The sequence below is a fragment of the Corythoichthys intestinalis genome, chromosome 1 (genome assembly GCF_030265065.1).
Source record: "Corythoichthys intestinalis isolate RoL2023-P3 chromosome 1, ASM3026506v1, whole genome shotgun sequence".
NCBI classification, from domain to species: Eukaryota; Metazoa; Chordata; class Actinopteri; order Syngnathiformes; family Syngnathidae; genus Corythoichthys; species Corythoichthys intestinalis.
Genome location: NC_080395.1, coordinates 6005421 through 6017979, shown reverse-complemented (window position 1 = coordinate 6017979; position 12559 = coordinate 6005421). Strand labels below are relative to the sequence as shown.

Below are 12559 nucleotides of genomic sequence, written 5' to 3'. Positions count from 1 at the left end.
GCAATTCAGTATTCTTTCTCCTCCAAACACGAGAACATGTGTTTCTACCAAAAAGTTCTATTTTAGTTTCATCTGTCCATAACACATTCTCCCAGTCCTCTTCTGGATCATCCAAATGCTCTCTAGCGAACCGCAGACGGGCCTGGACGTGTTCTTTCTTCAGCAGGGGGATACGTCTGGCAGTGCAGGATTTGAGTCCCTGGCGGCGCATTGTGTTACTGATAGTAGCCTTTGTTACTGTGGTCCCAGCTCTCTGTAGGTCATTCGCTAGGTCCCCCGTGTGGTTCTGGGATTTTTACTCACCGTTCTTGTTATCATTTTGACGCCACGGGGTGAGATCTTGCATGGAGCCCCAGATCGAGGGAGATTATCAGTGGTCTTGTATGTCTTCCATTTTCGAATAATTGCTCCCACAGTTGATTTATTTACAACAAGCGTTTTACCTATTGCAGATTCAGTCTTCCCAGCCTGGTGCAGGCCAACAATTTTGTCTCTGGTGTTCTTGGACTGCTTTTTGGTCTTGGCCATAGTGGAGTTTGGAGTGTGACTGACTGAGATTGTGGTCAGGTGTCTTTTATACTGATAATGAGTTAAAACAGGTGGCATTAATACAGGTAACGAGTGGAGCCTCGTTAGACCTCGTTAGAAGAAGTTAGACCTCTTTGACAGCCACAAATCTTGCTTGTTTGTAGGTGACCAAATACTAATTTTCCACTCTGATTTGGAATTTTTTTTTTTTTTTCAAATCAAACAATGTGATTTTCTGTTTGTTTGTTTTTTCCACATTCTGTCTCTCATGGTTGAGGTTTACCCATGTTGACAATTACAGGCCTCTCTAATCTTTCAAGTAGGAGAACTTGCATAATTGTTGATTGACTAAATAATTATTTGCCCTACTGTAATACTTATGGTGAAATACTCGAAGTTCAGCTATCCACTTCACATATGCCAATCATTTTAAAAACACTTATTTAATAATGTGTTCGTTGTGATAGAAGTTTTGAGGCTAAACTGTCTAGCCGCATCTGCTTATGTTATCACTTTACCTTGTGGGGTTCTTGTGGTTCAAAATGTAAAAATGAAGAGGAAACAAGACCCTATTTGTTCAACCAATAGTAACAAGCATTGTGAGAATACCCATATAAGGTCATGCTTGAGTGTTGGACTTATAACTGAAGGAAGACGCGGTATAAAGTCAGGAACCACTGTGATACACACTCTACACTTTAGTTTTCCTTCAACTGCAGTTTGTAATCAAGAAGTCTCATGATTGTACAAAGATTTTCATTGTCTTGGTTTCCTGGTATAAATTTTCTAAAAAAATTATACCAAATATAGACGGTAAAAATATACATGACGCCCCTTAGCTTTTACTGCATTTGCACGCGAATATACAAACGTGCGCATTGTGGTGTGGGTGTGTCCTTCAGTCCCCGGGTCATCAAACCCACAGTGTTTGAGTCACTCAAAGGGCAAAGAGAGGACAGAAAAGACAAGACGGAAAGCTTATGTAAGTACATCTAATTCTGTTAGTTGTTGGATAGTCAGAGAGTTGGTAGCTCCATCGGACCAAATTCGTTCAGAAGTTAGTCTATCAGTCACCTACTGGGTCGGTTGTTTAGCTATTATTTCAAGTGATCTCAGTTTTATTCCATTGTCCCAAAGTCTTAAATTTATAAAAATAATAAAAATCATGTTCTCAAATTGTCTTAAATTAATTGTAAAATTGCAGTACGTTTTAAATTTCCAGACGATGCTTTTCATGCCAGAGAAATCACAGTCGTCTCCCGTAAAACTTCGAATGGTGTACATTTTGTTTTATTAATAGCCGTCCACTAAATACGAGAGTTTTGGAAAAATATACAGTGTATGTTAAACGGTACGTTGTCCGCAACCTCGGCGTACGTCAGCGACTTAAGGTGTCGCTATGACACCATTTCCTGTTTTTTGAGGATGTAGAGTGCGAATTTAATAAAAAATGGGAGACGGATGGTTTATTTAAGAGATGGTTTGGCCCCTGGTGAAAACAAAAACTGTGCCCGGTGCAAAGTAAGGATGTGACAATGTATCGAATAGTTGATATATCGCGGTACTTAGTAGCTCAAAAGGTTATCGATATCTTCCCACCAAGGATTGATATATCGTTTTTAAAACGTGTCACTATCTTCCATTTGAATAGTGTCTACGTTAGCACACTGGCTGCCATTGAAGACAGTAGATCTAATTCAGTTCGACAGGATTGGATGTGGAGAGCCACCGTCAATGGCATTGAAACCACAGCATTCAAAGCCAGTCTTTTGTGGGCATTTCTAGGTCACTTGTGGTTCATTTTAGGGCATTTACAGGTTACTTCCTGATGATTTTGATTCCCTTCCTATTCATTTGAGGACATTTTTTAGGCACGGCAAAGCAAATTTATTTGTATAGCACAATTCAACACAAGACAATTCGAAGTGCTTTACATCACATGAAGATCATAAAAATCACATTTAAATCAATACATCGTAAAAACCAAGACAATCAAAATAGGAAATAAAATTATACATAAAAATCGCATTTAATCACAAATATATGGAGTCACAGGAGTGCCAAAATTAAAAATAAATAAATAAATGAATAAATAAATAAATGAATGAATACATAAATATAAAGAGGAATAAATATGTAAATAAATGAATGAATAGGTACATAAATGAACGAATAAATAAATATAAAGAGAAATAAATATATAAATAAATGAAAATATAACGGTATACTTTGTCATTGACATTTACTTTTGGTCATTAACAACCACAAACGGAAAAAACAATGACAATATTTTTCATTGACTTTTACTTTCTGTCATCGAACACCACAAACGGAAAAAACATTGACAATTGTATTTTTTGCCTTTTCTGTTTGGCTTTCACATTGTCATTGTCATTTGTCGATCGCCTTTCCTCTTTTGGAATGTAAATGGCAAATGCGCAGAGAAACGGTCTGTCAATCAAATGACGTTGGGAGGGGCGTTCCAACCAAGAATAGTAGTCGATAACTGATTATTCCTGGTTTAACTTTCCGCACATGCGCTGTACGGCTACCCAAGCGCGACCGCGGCTGCTTTGTGTGACTGCACTACGCCACTTCCTTTTAAATGTAATTCTGCTTATGGGGAAATTTTTTGTTCATAAGTGTAGGTTTTTTAAAACCAAACCGTGTATGGCTCACTGGAGGAATGAGTTCTCTATATATTGCAAAGTTTTGAATGTGATTGATGGGAAGGCCCATCATTTGTTTTCTTTATTCAAACATTTTATGTTGGTTTAGGAAGTCCTCTCAAGAGAAAAAAGTTGATTTTTTAATTTTTCTATTTTATTTTTTATTTTTTGTTGTGGTGGTTGTTGTTGTCGTTGCCATTGGTTGTTCGGTTATGCTCAATCTGTAATATTGTATTTGATGTAGATACTTGAATGCTTTGTTTTGTGTGTATATTGTTCAATTTAAAAAATAAAAAATAAAAAACTACGCCACTTCCTCCAATGTCGTCATGATTATAAACGCAAAGATTCAGACATAGAAAATAATTATTCTTTGAATGGTCTGGCACGTGTGTCGAATAATATATTTTATAATATATTTTTTTACCGGTCTAGAAAAATGTATATCTATCGTTGAATCTATCACGTAAAAAGTCTATCCATATCCATATCTATCCAGTCTATTTTTTCCATAAAAACCGCACGTGCAACTCGATAACCGACGTCACTTTCCTTCATGTAAACTATGAATAATCAGTTATCGACTACTATTCCTGGTTGGAAAGCCCCGCCCAACGTCATTTGATTGACAGACCGTTTCTCTGCGCATTTGCCATTTACATTCCCCAAGAGGAAAGGCGATCGACAAATGACAATGACAATGTAAAAGCCAAACAGAAAAGGCAAAGGCAAAAAATACAATTGTCATTGTTTTTTCCGTTAGTGGTGTTCAATGACAGACAGTAAAAGTCAATGAAAAATATTGTCATTGTTTTTTCCGTTTGTGGTTGTTAATGACCAAAAGTAAATGTCAATGACAAAGTATACCGTTATATTTGTATTTATTTATATATTAATTTCTCTTTATATTTATTTATTCGTTCATATATTTATTTATTTTTAATTTTGGCACTCCTGTGACTCCATACAAATAGAATAAAAATACATAAATAAAAATAAAACAAAAACTAATAATAATAATAGTAATTGAAATCAGCAATGGAAATAAGCACAAGAGGAATAGAAAGTAAGTATATTGAAATATGTAGACAGTTATGGATATGCAGTGCTAAACAAACGCGTTTTTAGCCCTGATTGAGAGGAGCTAACAGTTTGAGCATACTTCAGACATTCAGGTAACTTCTTCCAGAGGTGAGGAGCATAACTAAATGCTGCCTCACCCTGCGTGGTTCTTGTTCTTGGAACATGCAGGAGACTGGTTCCAGACGACCTCAGGGGTCCAGATGTCTCATAGAATTCTAACAAATCAAGCATGTATTTTGGTCCAAGGCCATTAAGTGTTTTGTAGACAAGCAGTAGTATTTCGTAGTCTATCCTTTGACTCACTGGAAGCCAGTGTAGCGATTTCATAACCGGTGTAATGTGGTCCAGCTTCCTTGTATTTGTGAGGACTCTGGCTACAGCATTCTGTACTAGCTGCAGCTTCCTGACGGATTTTTTAAAATCTGTTGCAATAGTCCAATCTGCTGAAAATGAATGCATGCATAAGTTTTTCCATGTCTTGTTGAGTCAGAAGCCCCTTAATTCTGGCTATATTTTTTAGGTGATAATAAGCAGATTTAGTGACGGACTTTAGATGGCTATCAAATTTTAGGTCTGAGTCAATAATTACGCCATGGTTTCTGACTTGTTTTGTAGCTGTACATTGTGCTAAGGTGCCTGCTTATCTTTGACCTTTCCTTTTTTGGCCCAAAAATGAGCAGTTCTGTCTTCTCCACATTTAACTGGAGAAAATTCTGGCACATCCATTCATTGATTTGATGAATGGATTAGTCACTTCCTTCTCTGTAACCCAAAATCAAAAGCAGGTGACCTGTCAATGCCCCAAAATCAACAGGGAGTGAGCCTTAAATGCCTCAAGAGGAAAAGGAAGTGACCGAAAATCAACAGGAAATGTGAAATGCCTCAAAATAAACTTTTTAAACGGATTGGACATTACTAGTGATAAACACATTCCAATTTGCAGCAGAAGGATGAAGAAAAATGTATTTGATGTCCATTAGTATTTTTGTATAATATCCAAGAATGATTTCCTGACCCGTGCATCAATAATTGTTGTAACATCATTATCATGAGCCTCGTATTGCAAATCAGCGCGGTATCGCTTGCTCCGGTTGGGGGCCCTGTCCTGTTGGTTGGGGGGCTGCGGCGATGGCTCGTGGTCCAGGTGGGCAATTGGTGGTGGGGGGGACGGGCGAGGGGGAAAGTGGTACGTCCCCCTCATCGCCTCCCTGAAGGCCGGGCGATGGGGTTGCGGATGGCCCGGGGGACATCTTTGCATCCCGGGGGGGATAACGGCAGCTCCTTTGCTGGAGCTGTGTGGGGGGGTGGCAGCCTGCCCTGGCGCAACCTCCCCCCGAATGGCTGGGTAAGGGCCATGGCCCTAGGGCAGCTCCCGCATAACTAGGTGCAATTAGACACACTAAAGTAGAGAAACAGTCGCTGCCAGGATTCGCGATCAGGCAGCGTAGAATAGGATGTCAACATGTTCACACTCACAAGCAGTGTTGGGAATAACGCCGTTATAAATAACGCCATTACATAATGGCGTTATTTTTTCAATAACGAGGTAATCTAACTAATTATTTTTTCCGCCGTTACAACGCCGTTACCGTTACTGACGGTCAAAAGCCATGCGTTACTTACTCTGAATAAATTGAAGAAAGTACCAGCCGTAGCGAGTCTACTCTCCTCTGTTTATTTGTTTATTTGTATTTATCCAGAAGTTCCACAGGATCTTAGCCCTCTCATTTTCCAGAACCTTGGCAGGTGTTTTCCGTTGCGATATAGGGGTCTCCAGTCCATACTCTGCACAGATGTTTCTGTACACTATATAAGCTACTTGGTTATGGCGTTCCATGTATTCCTTCCCTGCCAGTACCTTACACCCTGCTCTTATGTGTTGGACTGTTTCAGGGACCTCTTTGCACAACCCGCACCTGGGATCCCTCCTGGTGTGGTATTTCTGGGCCTCTATTGCTCTGGTGCTCAAGGCCTGCTCCTGTGCTGTCTTTCAGTAAAGCTTTCTCCAACTATTAGTAAGACTTGATCAAATTTGCCACTTCAGTTATCTGTTGATGATACGTGCCACGCAGAGGTTTTTCCTTTCATGATGGTTCTTCATGGGGCTTCTTTTCCAGTTTCCAGTGCCTGAGACACTAACTAAGTGCTTCGTCTCTTAGGGCCCTCTTCGTGACGTATTCGTGGAGCTTGGATGTTTCATCTCAGGTAGTGGTCCTGATGCTCACATAACCTCGGCCTCCCTCCTAGCGATTAGCTTATAGCCTCTGGATACTGGATTTGGGGTGGAACCCTCTTTGCATAACGGGAGTAGCTTCTGTGTTTTCACATCTGTGGTCTGAACTTCCTCCTTTAGCCTGCGTATTATCTCAGCAGGGTATTTGATCACTGGTAGGGCATAGCTGTTGATAGCTCTGATCTTGTTCTTGAATTGTGAATTTTCAGGACCTGCCTTACTCGTTGCAGAGACTTGACTTTTGCAGCTTTCCTTGAGCTCTTCGTGGTTACCACTTGCCTGTGGTGTTCCAACGTACTTGTTGCTCTCCTCAACATCTACTATGTTGCCTCTGGGAGTGCAACCCCTTCTGTCTGAACTACCCTGCCTCTCTTTGTAACCATTCGTCAACCCTTTCTCCAGTCCGAATGAAATTCCAATCTCCCCGCTGTAGATCCTGGTGGTTTGGATCAGTGAGTCAATGCCTCACTCTCTCTGAGCGTACAGTTTGATGTCATCCATGTACAGTGGTATGAAAAAGTATCTGAACATTTTGGAATTTCTCACATTTCTGCATTAAATCACCAGGAAATGTGATCAGAGCTTTGTCAAAATCTCACAGATGAAAAAACAGTGTCTGCTTGAACTAAAACCACCCAAACATTTTTAGGTTTTCATTAGGGGTGTCAAACGATTAAAATTTTTAATCGAGTTAATTACAGCTTAAAAATTAATTATTCGTAATTAATCGCAATTAATCGCGATTCGAACCATCTATATAATATGCTATATTTTTCTGTAAATTATTGTTGGAATGGAAAGATAAGACACAAGATGGATATATACATTCAACATTCGGCACATAAGTACTGTATTTCTTTATTACAACAATAAATCAACAAGATGGCATTATCATTATTAATATTCTGTTAAAGCGATCCATGTATAGATAGACTTGTAGTTCATAAAAGACAAGTTATAGAAATTTTATATCGAAACCCCTCTTCATGTTTTCGTTTTAATAAAATTTGGAAAATTTCCAATCAAAAAATAAACTAGTAGCCCGCCATTGTTGATGTCAATAATTACTTACACAATGCTCATGGGTGCTGAAGCCTATAAAATCAGTCGCACCCTGGCGCCAGCAGAGGGCAGCAAAACTCCGAAAAACACAACAAGTACACCTTTCACTGTGCTCTAATTTTAATCTGTTTGAGCGGGGCATTTGTGCATAAATTGCGTCAAATATTTTAACGGGATTAATTTGAAAAATTAATTACCGCTCGTTAACGCGATAATTTTGACAGCCCTAGTTTTCATATTTTAACGAGGATAGTATGCAAACAATGACAGAAGGGAGAAAATGAGCAAGCGAACCATCACATGTAATATTTTGTGCCCCCCCCTTTGCAGCAATAACTTCAACCAGACGCTTCCTGTAGCTGCACATCGATCAGGACTAATCTTGGCCCATTCTTCTCTACAAAACTGCTGTAGTTCAGTCGGATTCTTGGGATATCTGGCATGAATCACGGTCATGCCACAGCATCTCAGTGGGGTTCAAGTCTAGACTTTGACTTGGCCCCAAAAGCAGCGTTCAAGCTAGGCGCTAATGCTATTGCACAGCAGCACCGCTACCTTAGCGCCCGGTCTTTCTCGCTCTTTGCAGACGTAATTGCAGCATGAATTCTGATTTTGGGGACTCGACAGTTCAGACCACAGCCACATTCTGGAAAAATGTGGCCCAGGTCGGATTTAAACCACATAAGAAAAGTGACCCAGATCGGATTTGAAATGGTCCACTTCGATGCGACTTGTCCCGTTCAAACCGTCCATTTAAAGCTTCACTTGATTTGGAAAAACACAAAAAAATCAGATTAGTGCATTAACACCTGCGGTCTGAACCTAGCCTAAATGTGCCTGTTAATAACCTGGAAGTTTAAATCTTCTGTTGCTGCCATTTTTCTGTGAATTTTGCACAAGTTAAACCAAATTTTTTTGGGGATGTTTTCTTTTTAAATTTAATGTTACTTATTTGTATTATCTCAACGTTTTATTTATTGTCAGCCAATTTTTATTTTTGCTTTTATGTGGTCTCATACATTGTTCACTTATTTATTGCAAACCTCAAATTATGGGGTCTGTAATGAGGGTGGCCCCATGGATATCTTGCTTTGAGCCCTGAGAGACCCAAGCAATGAGTCATGTCCCTCAAATGGTTTATGAGCTCAAGTCAGTACAGTAAGTCAATAAAAGTTGTTGTCCGCAGGTACCTGATCGGCAGTCACTTCGCTCACACATTTACAAGGAGGAAGGATGGCTCTGGACAGCAGGTGGAAGGAGCTGCTTTTGAAAACGTTGATGGAGCTGGGGGAGGACGATTTCGAGTACTTCAAGTTCTACACGGACTTGCCTACAAGTGTACGTGAAAACGCCCGACGTGTGAACATTGCTGACAAACTGGTGATGAAGTACGGCGCGAAAACTCTGGATGAGACCATCAAGATTCTGGAGAAGATTGACAACAAGAACTTGGCCGAGATGTTGCGTCGCAACATGCTGGAAATAAAAGGTTAGTCCCCAGAGTAGCTTCCGGTATTAGAACACCGGTGTCCTAACAACTGTGGAAGTCAGCCATTAGATGAGGAAAAATGAGTTGTCCTGAATCTCTTACCCATTCTGCATGAAATTTTGGGTAGACTAATTTGGTGCTGTTGTTTTTTTGTCCATAACGGGTCACTGCTGTTTTCCTGCAGGCGCCGTCTTCTCCGTCCATGATGAAGATCAGATTGCCAGATTGAAGGTAGACCTGCAAGGTAACATGCGGAGTTCATACAGCTTTGTTCCCGAGGGCAACACCGAGCGCTGGAAGCAGCAGCAGCCTCTGGCGGACGTCTACTCGGACCTGGACATCACCTACGGGGCTGACGTCAGCCCGGACAAACGGCACGAGGTCCTTCAGATGGAGACCTGTGCCACGGCGGCCAAGGAGTCTATCCTGCCATGCGACATCTTCCAAAGCCCTGACGGGAAGCAGCGACCGATACGCACGCTGCTCACCGTCGGCTTCGCGGGAATCGGAAAAACCTTCCTGCTTCAAAAGTTTGTGTGGGACTGGGCCAGCGGGAATACAAACCAGGACATACACTTCATATTTCCCTTCACCTTCCGCGAATTGAACACAGACAAAGGGAAAAGCTTTACGCTGGCAGAGCTCATTCGACGCTACGTTTGCGAGAGCAGGCACATGAGCGAGGAGACTCTGAACGAGATATTTGCCAACCTGCAGACGTCTGGGAAGCGGGACTACGAAAGCAGCGGGATCAAGATCTTGTTTGTCTTTGACGGACTGGATGAGTGCAACTTCAAAATCGACTTGAAAAATGAGATGAAAGTAGACATGGACGTGACGCAGGCCTGCCCCCTGGAGGTGCTCCTGGCGCACCTCATCAAGAGGAACCTGCTTCCGTGCGCCCGGGTTTGGATCACCACGCGGCCCACGACGGCCCATGATATCCCCTCCAACCTCATCGACAGCAGAACAGAGGTGAAAGGATTCAGCGATTCCCAGAGGCTGGAGTACTTCAGGAAAAGATTCCCAAATGAAGAGCGCGTCACAAAGCACATTCGGAAATCTCGCACCATCTTCATCATGTGCCACCTGCCTATCTTCTGCTGGCTCACCGCCACAGTTCTTCAAGATCATTTGGACAAAGAGAACGAGGAAGAGCTTCCCACAACGCTGACCGACATGTTGTCAGAGTATGCTTTGAACCAATTTGAAAAGTCCAATGAGAGACAGATGACAGAGTACATCCATTACGTGAAAGCGCTAGCAAAGCTGGCCTTTGACCACACCATGAGTAACCAACAGATCTTCTTCGAGAAGCAGCTGGTGGAAAGCGGCTTTGATTATAGCCAAGCCGCAAAACACTGCGGAATATTTACCGAGGTGCTGAAGGAGGTCCGCCCGCTCAGAAGAAACCAACAGGGCAAGATGTTTCAGTTCGTCCATCTGACCATCCAGGAGTATCTGGCTGCATTCTACGTGATGATGAGCCTCTTCCACGACAACAAGAACGTACTGGCTGATTCAGACTTGGCACCAGAAAGTGAAGAAGAAGAAGAAGTTGAAGGTGATTGGAAAATCACTGAGGTCCATCGGTCAGCTCTGCAAAGAGCCTCAGAGTGTGAAGGAAACCTGGATCTGTTCGTTCGCTTCCTCTTTGGCCTCTCCTTGCCCTGCAACCAGGAACTCTTGGGGGAACTGCTGAAGGTTCCTCGAGACTTTAGGCAAAGCAAGTCAAAGACAGTCAAGTTGATCAAGAAAACGATCAGACGGAACACTCCAGAGAAGAACGTCAACTTGTTCTACTGCTTAAACGAGCTGAAGGACGACTCTTTGCTGAAGCACATACAGGAGGAAATTGGGTACAGATCTCTGTCCTGGATTCCAATGACAAATGAAATGTGGTCGGCTCTGGCCTTCTTCTTACTGACAGACGAGGAAACCATGAAGTCCTTTGACCTGAGGAAATACGACCCATCGCCTTTGGCGCTTGAGAAGCTGTTGGTGGTTGTCAAGGCCTCTGAAAAATCGGTGTACGTGTGTACATGTCTTCCTATAGTGCGAAAAATCCAAAAGCACAATGGCAAATCCAAATACAAGTGCAAAAAGTCACAAAACACATTGACAAAACAAAAAACTAGGGTTGTTCCGATCAGGTTTTTTTGCTCCTGATCCGATACCGATCGTTTTAGTTTGAGTGTCTGCCGATCCCGATATTTCCCGATCTGATTGCCTTTTTTTTTTTTTGCTCCCGATTCATTTCCAATTATTCCCTATAATTTTTCCCGATCATACACATTTTGGCAATGCATTAAGAAAAAAATGAATAAAACTCGGACGAATATATACATTCCTCATACAGTATATAAGTACTGTATTTGTTGATTATGATTATTAACATTCTTTCTGTGAGAGGGATCCACGGATAGAAAGACTTGTGACTTTGTATATTGTGACTAAATATTGCCATCTAGTGTATTTGTTGAGCTTTCAGTAAATGATACTGTAGCCATGCCCAAATGCATGATGGGAAGTGGAACCATGACTGTGCGTAGTGCTACCAATTGATATATCTTCTCTGTGTTGGGAAATAACATAGGGTGTTAAGAAAAAGATCAATTACTACCTTGCTTCCCCACATTGCTTCCCACGATATTTCTAATCGTAGGGAGAGGGATTGTAAGGCTTAAGCCAATTAAAAAAAGGCTACAAAGGCTTCCAAATTTCACTCTACTCATTTTACGCTGCCTTTTAGCTCTCTATATAGGTAAAACGGCGCCATTACAGATTGAGCGCGACAAGGCGTGAGTGGGTCATGCAGCGCATGCATTAATTGCGTTACATTAATACAAAACATTAATTACCGCCATTATCGGGATAAATTGGATAACCCTACCTTAAGCCAAAACTAAAGACTCTGGATGAGTGTAACATATTATGTCTGTAACGTTAAATACAATTAGAAAACGATTTAATTAAAAAATATATACATATATTTAAAAAAGGCATGTCCGATATTTTTTTGCCGATTCCGATACTTTGAAAATGACGTGATCGGACCCCATCGATCGGGATGCCGATCGATCGGGACATCTCTACAAAAAACTAAACAACTGCAAATCTCAAAACAAAAGTCACAAAATAGACAATAAAAGAAAATCCCAGCAACAACCACAAATTCCAAGTTATAATCTTGAATAAAAAAAAGGAACAATCTACTCATCGAGACGAATGTCTTGTTGACGACATCCAGAACAAATGGAGGTTGCGTCACAGCGAGCACAAGAGCGTGCGTCATATGCATAATATCTATTAAACGATTGGTTTTCAGATTTGTCATTGGGTTTTGTGATTTGCCCTGTTTGTTTTATTCATCGTTGTGTTTTGCAAATATACAGTGGTACCTCCACCTCTATTCTATTGACTGGATCTGGAAGTAGTTTCTTAACTTGAAAATTTCGTAAGTAGAATGTATATAAAATACATTGCTAGCAGAAA

General features: G+C 41.1%; 1 protein-coding gene across 1 annotated transcript in view; it reads left to right on the top strand.

Moving 5' to 3' along the window:
* Window positions 1–12559, top strand: part of LOC130904278 (uncharacterized) — a 59621-nt gene that overhangs the window by 33040 nt on the left and 14022 nt on the right. The window contains exons 16-19 of the mRNA XM_057831850.1: window positions 1431–1510; window positions 6174–6260; window positions 8777–9064; window positions 9249–11094. Coding sequence (XP_057687833.1) covers window positions 1431–1510; window positions 6174–6260; window positions 8777–9064; window positions 9249–11094 — 2301 coding nt within the window. The remainder of the gene's footprint in view (window positions 1–1430; window positions 1511–6173; window positions 6261–8776; window positions 9065–9248; window positions 11095–12559) is intronic.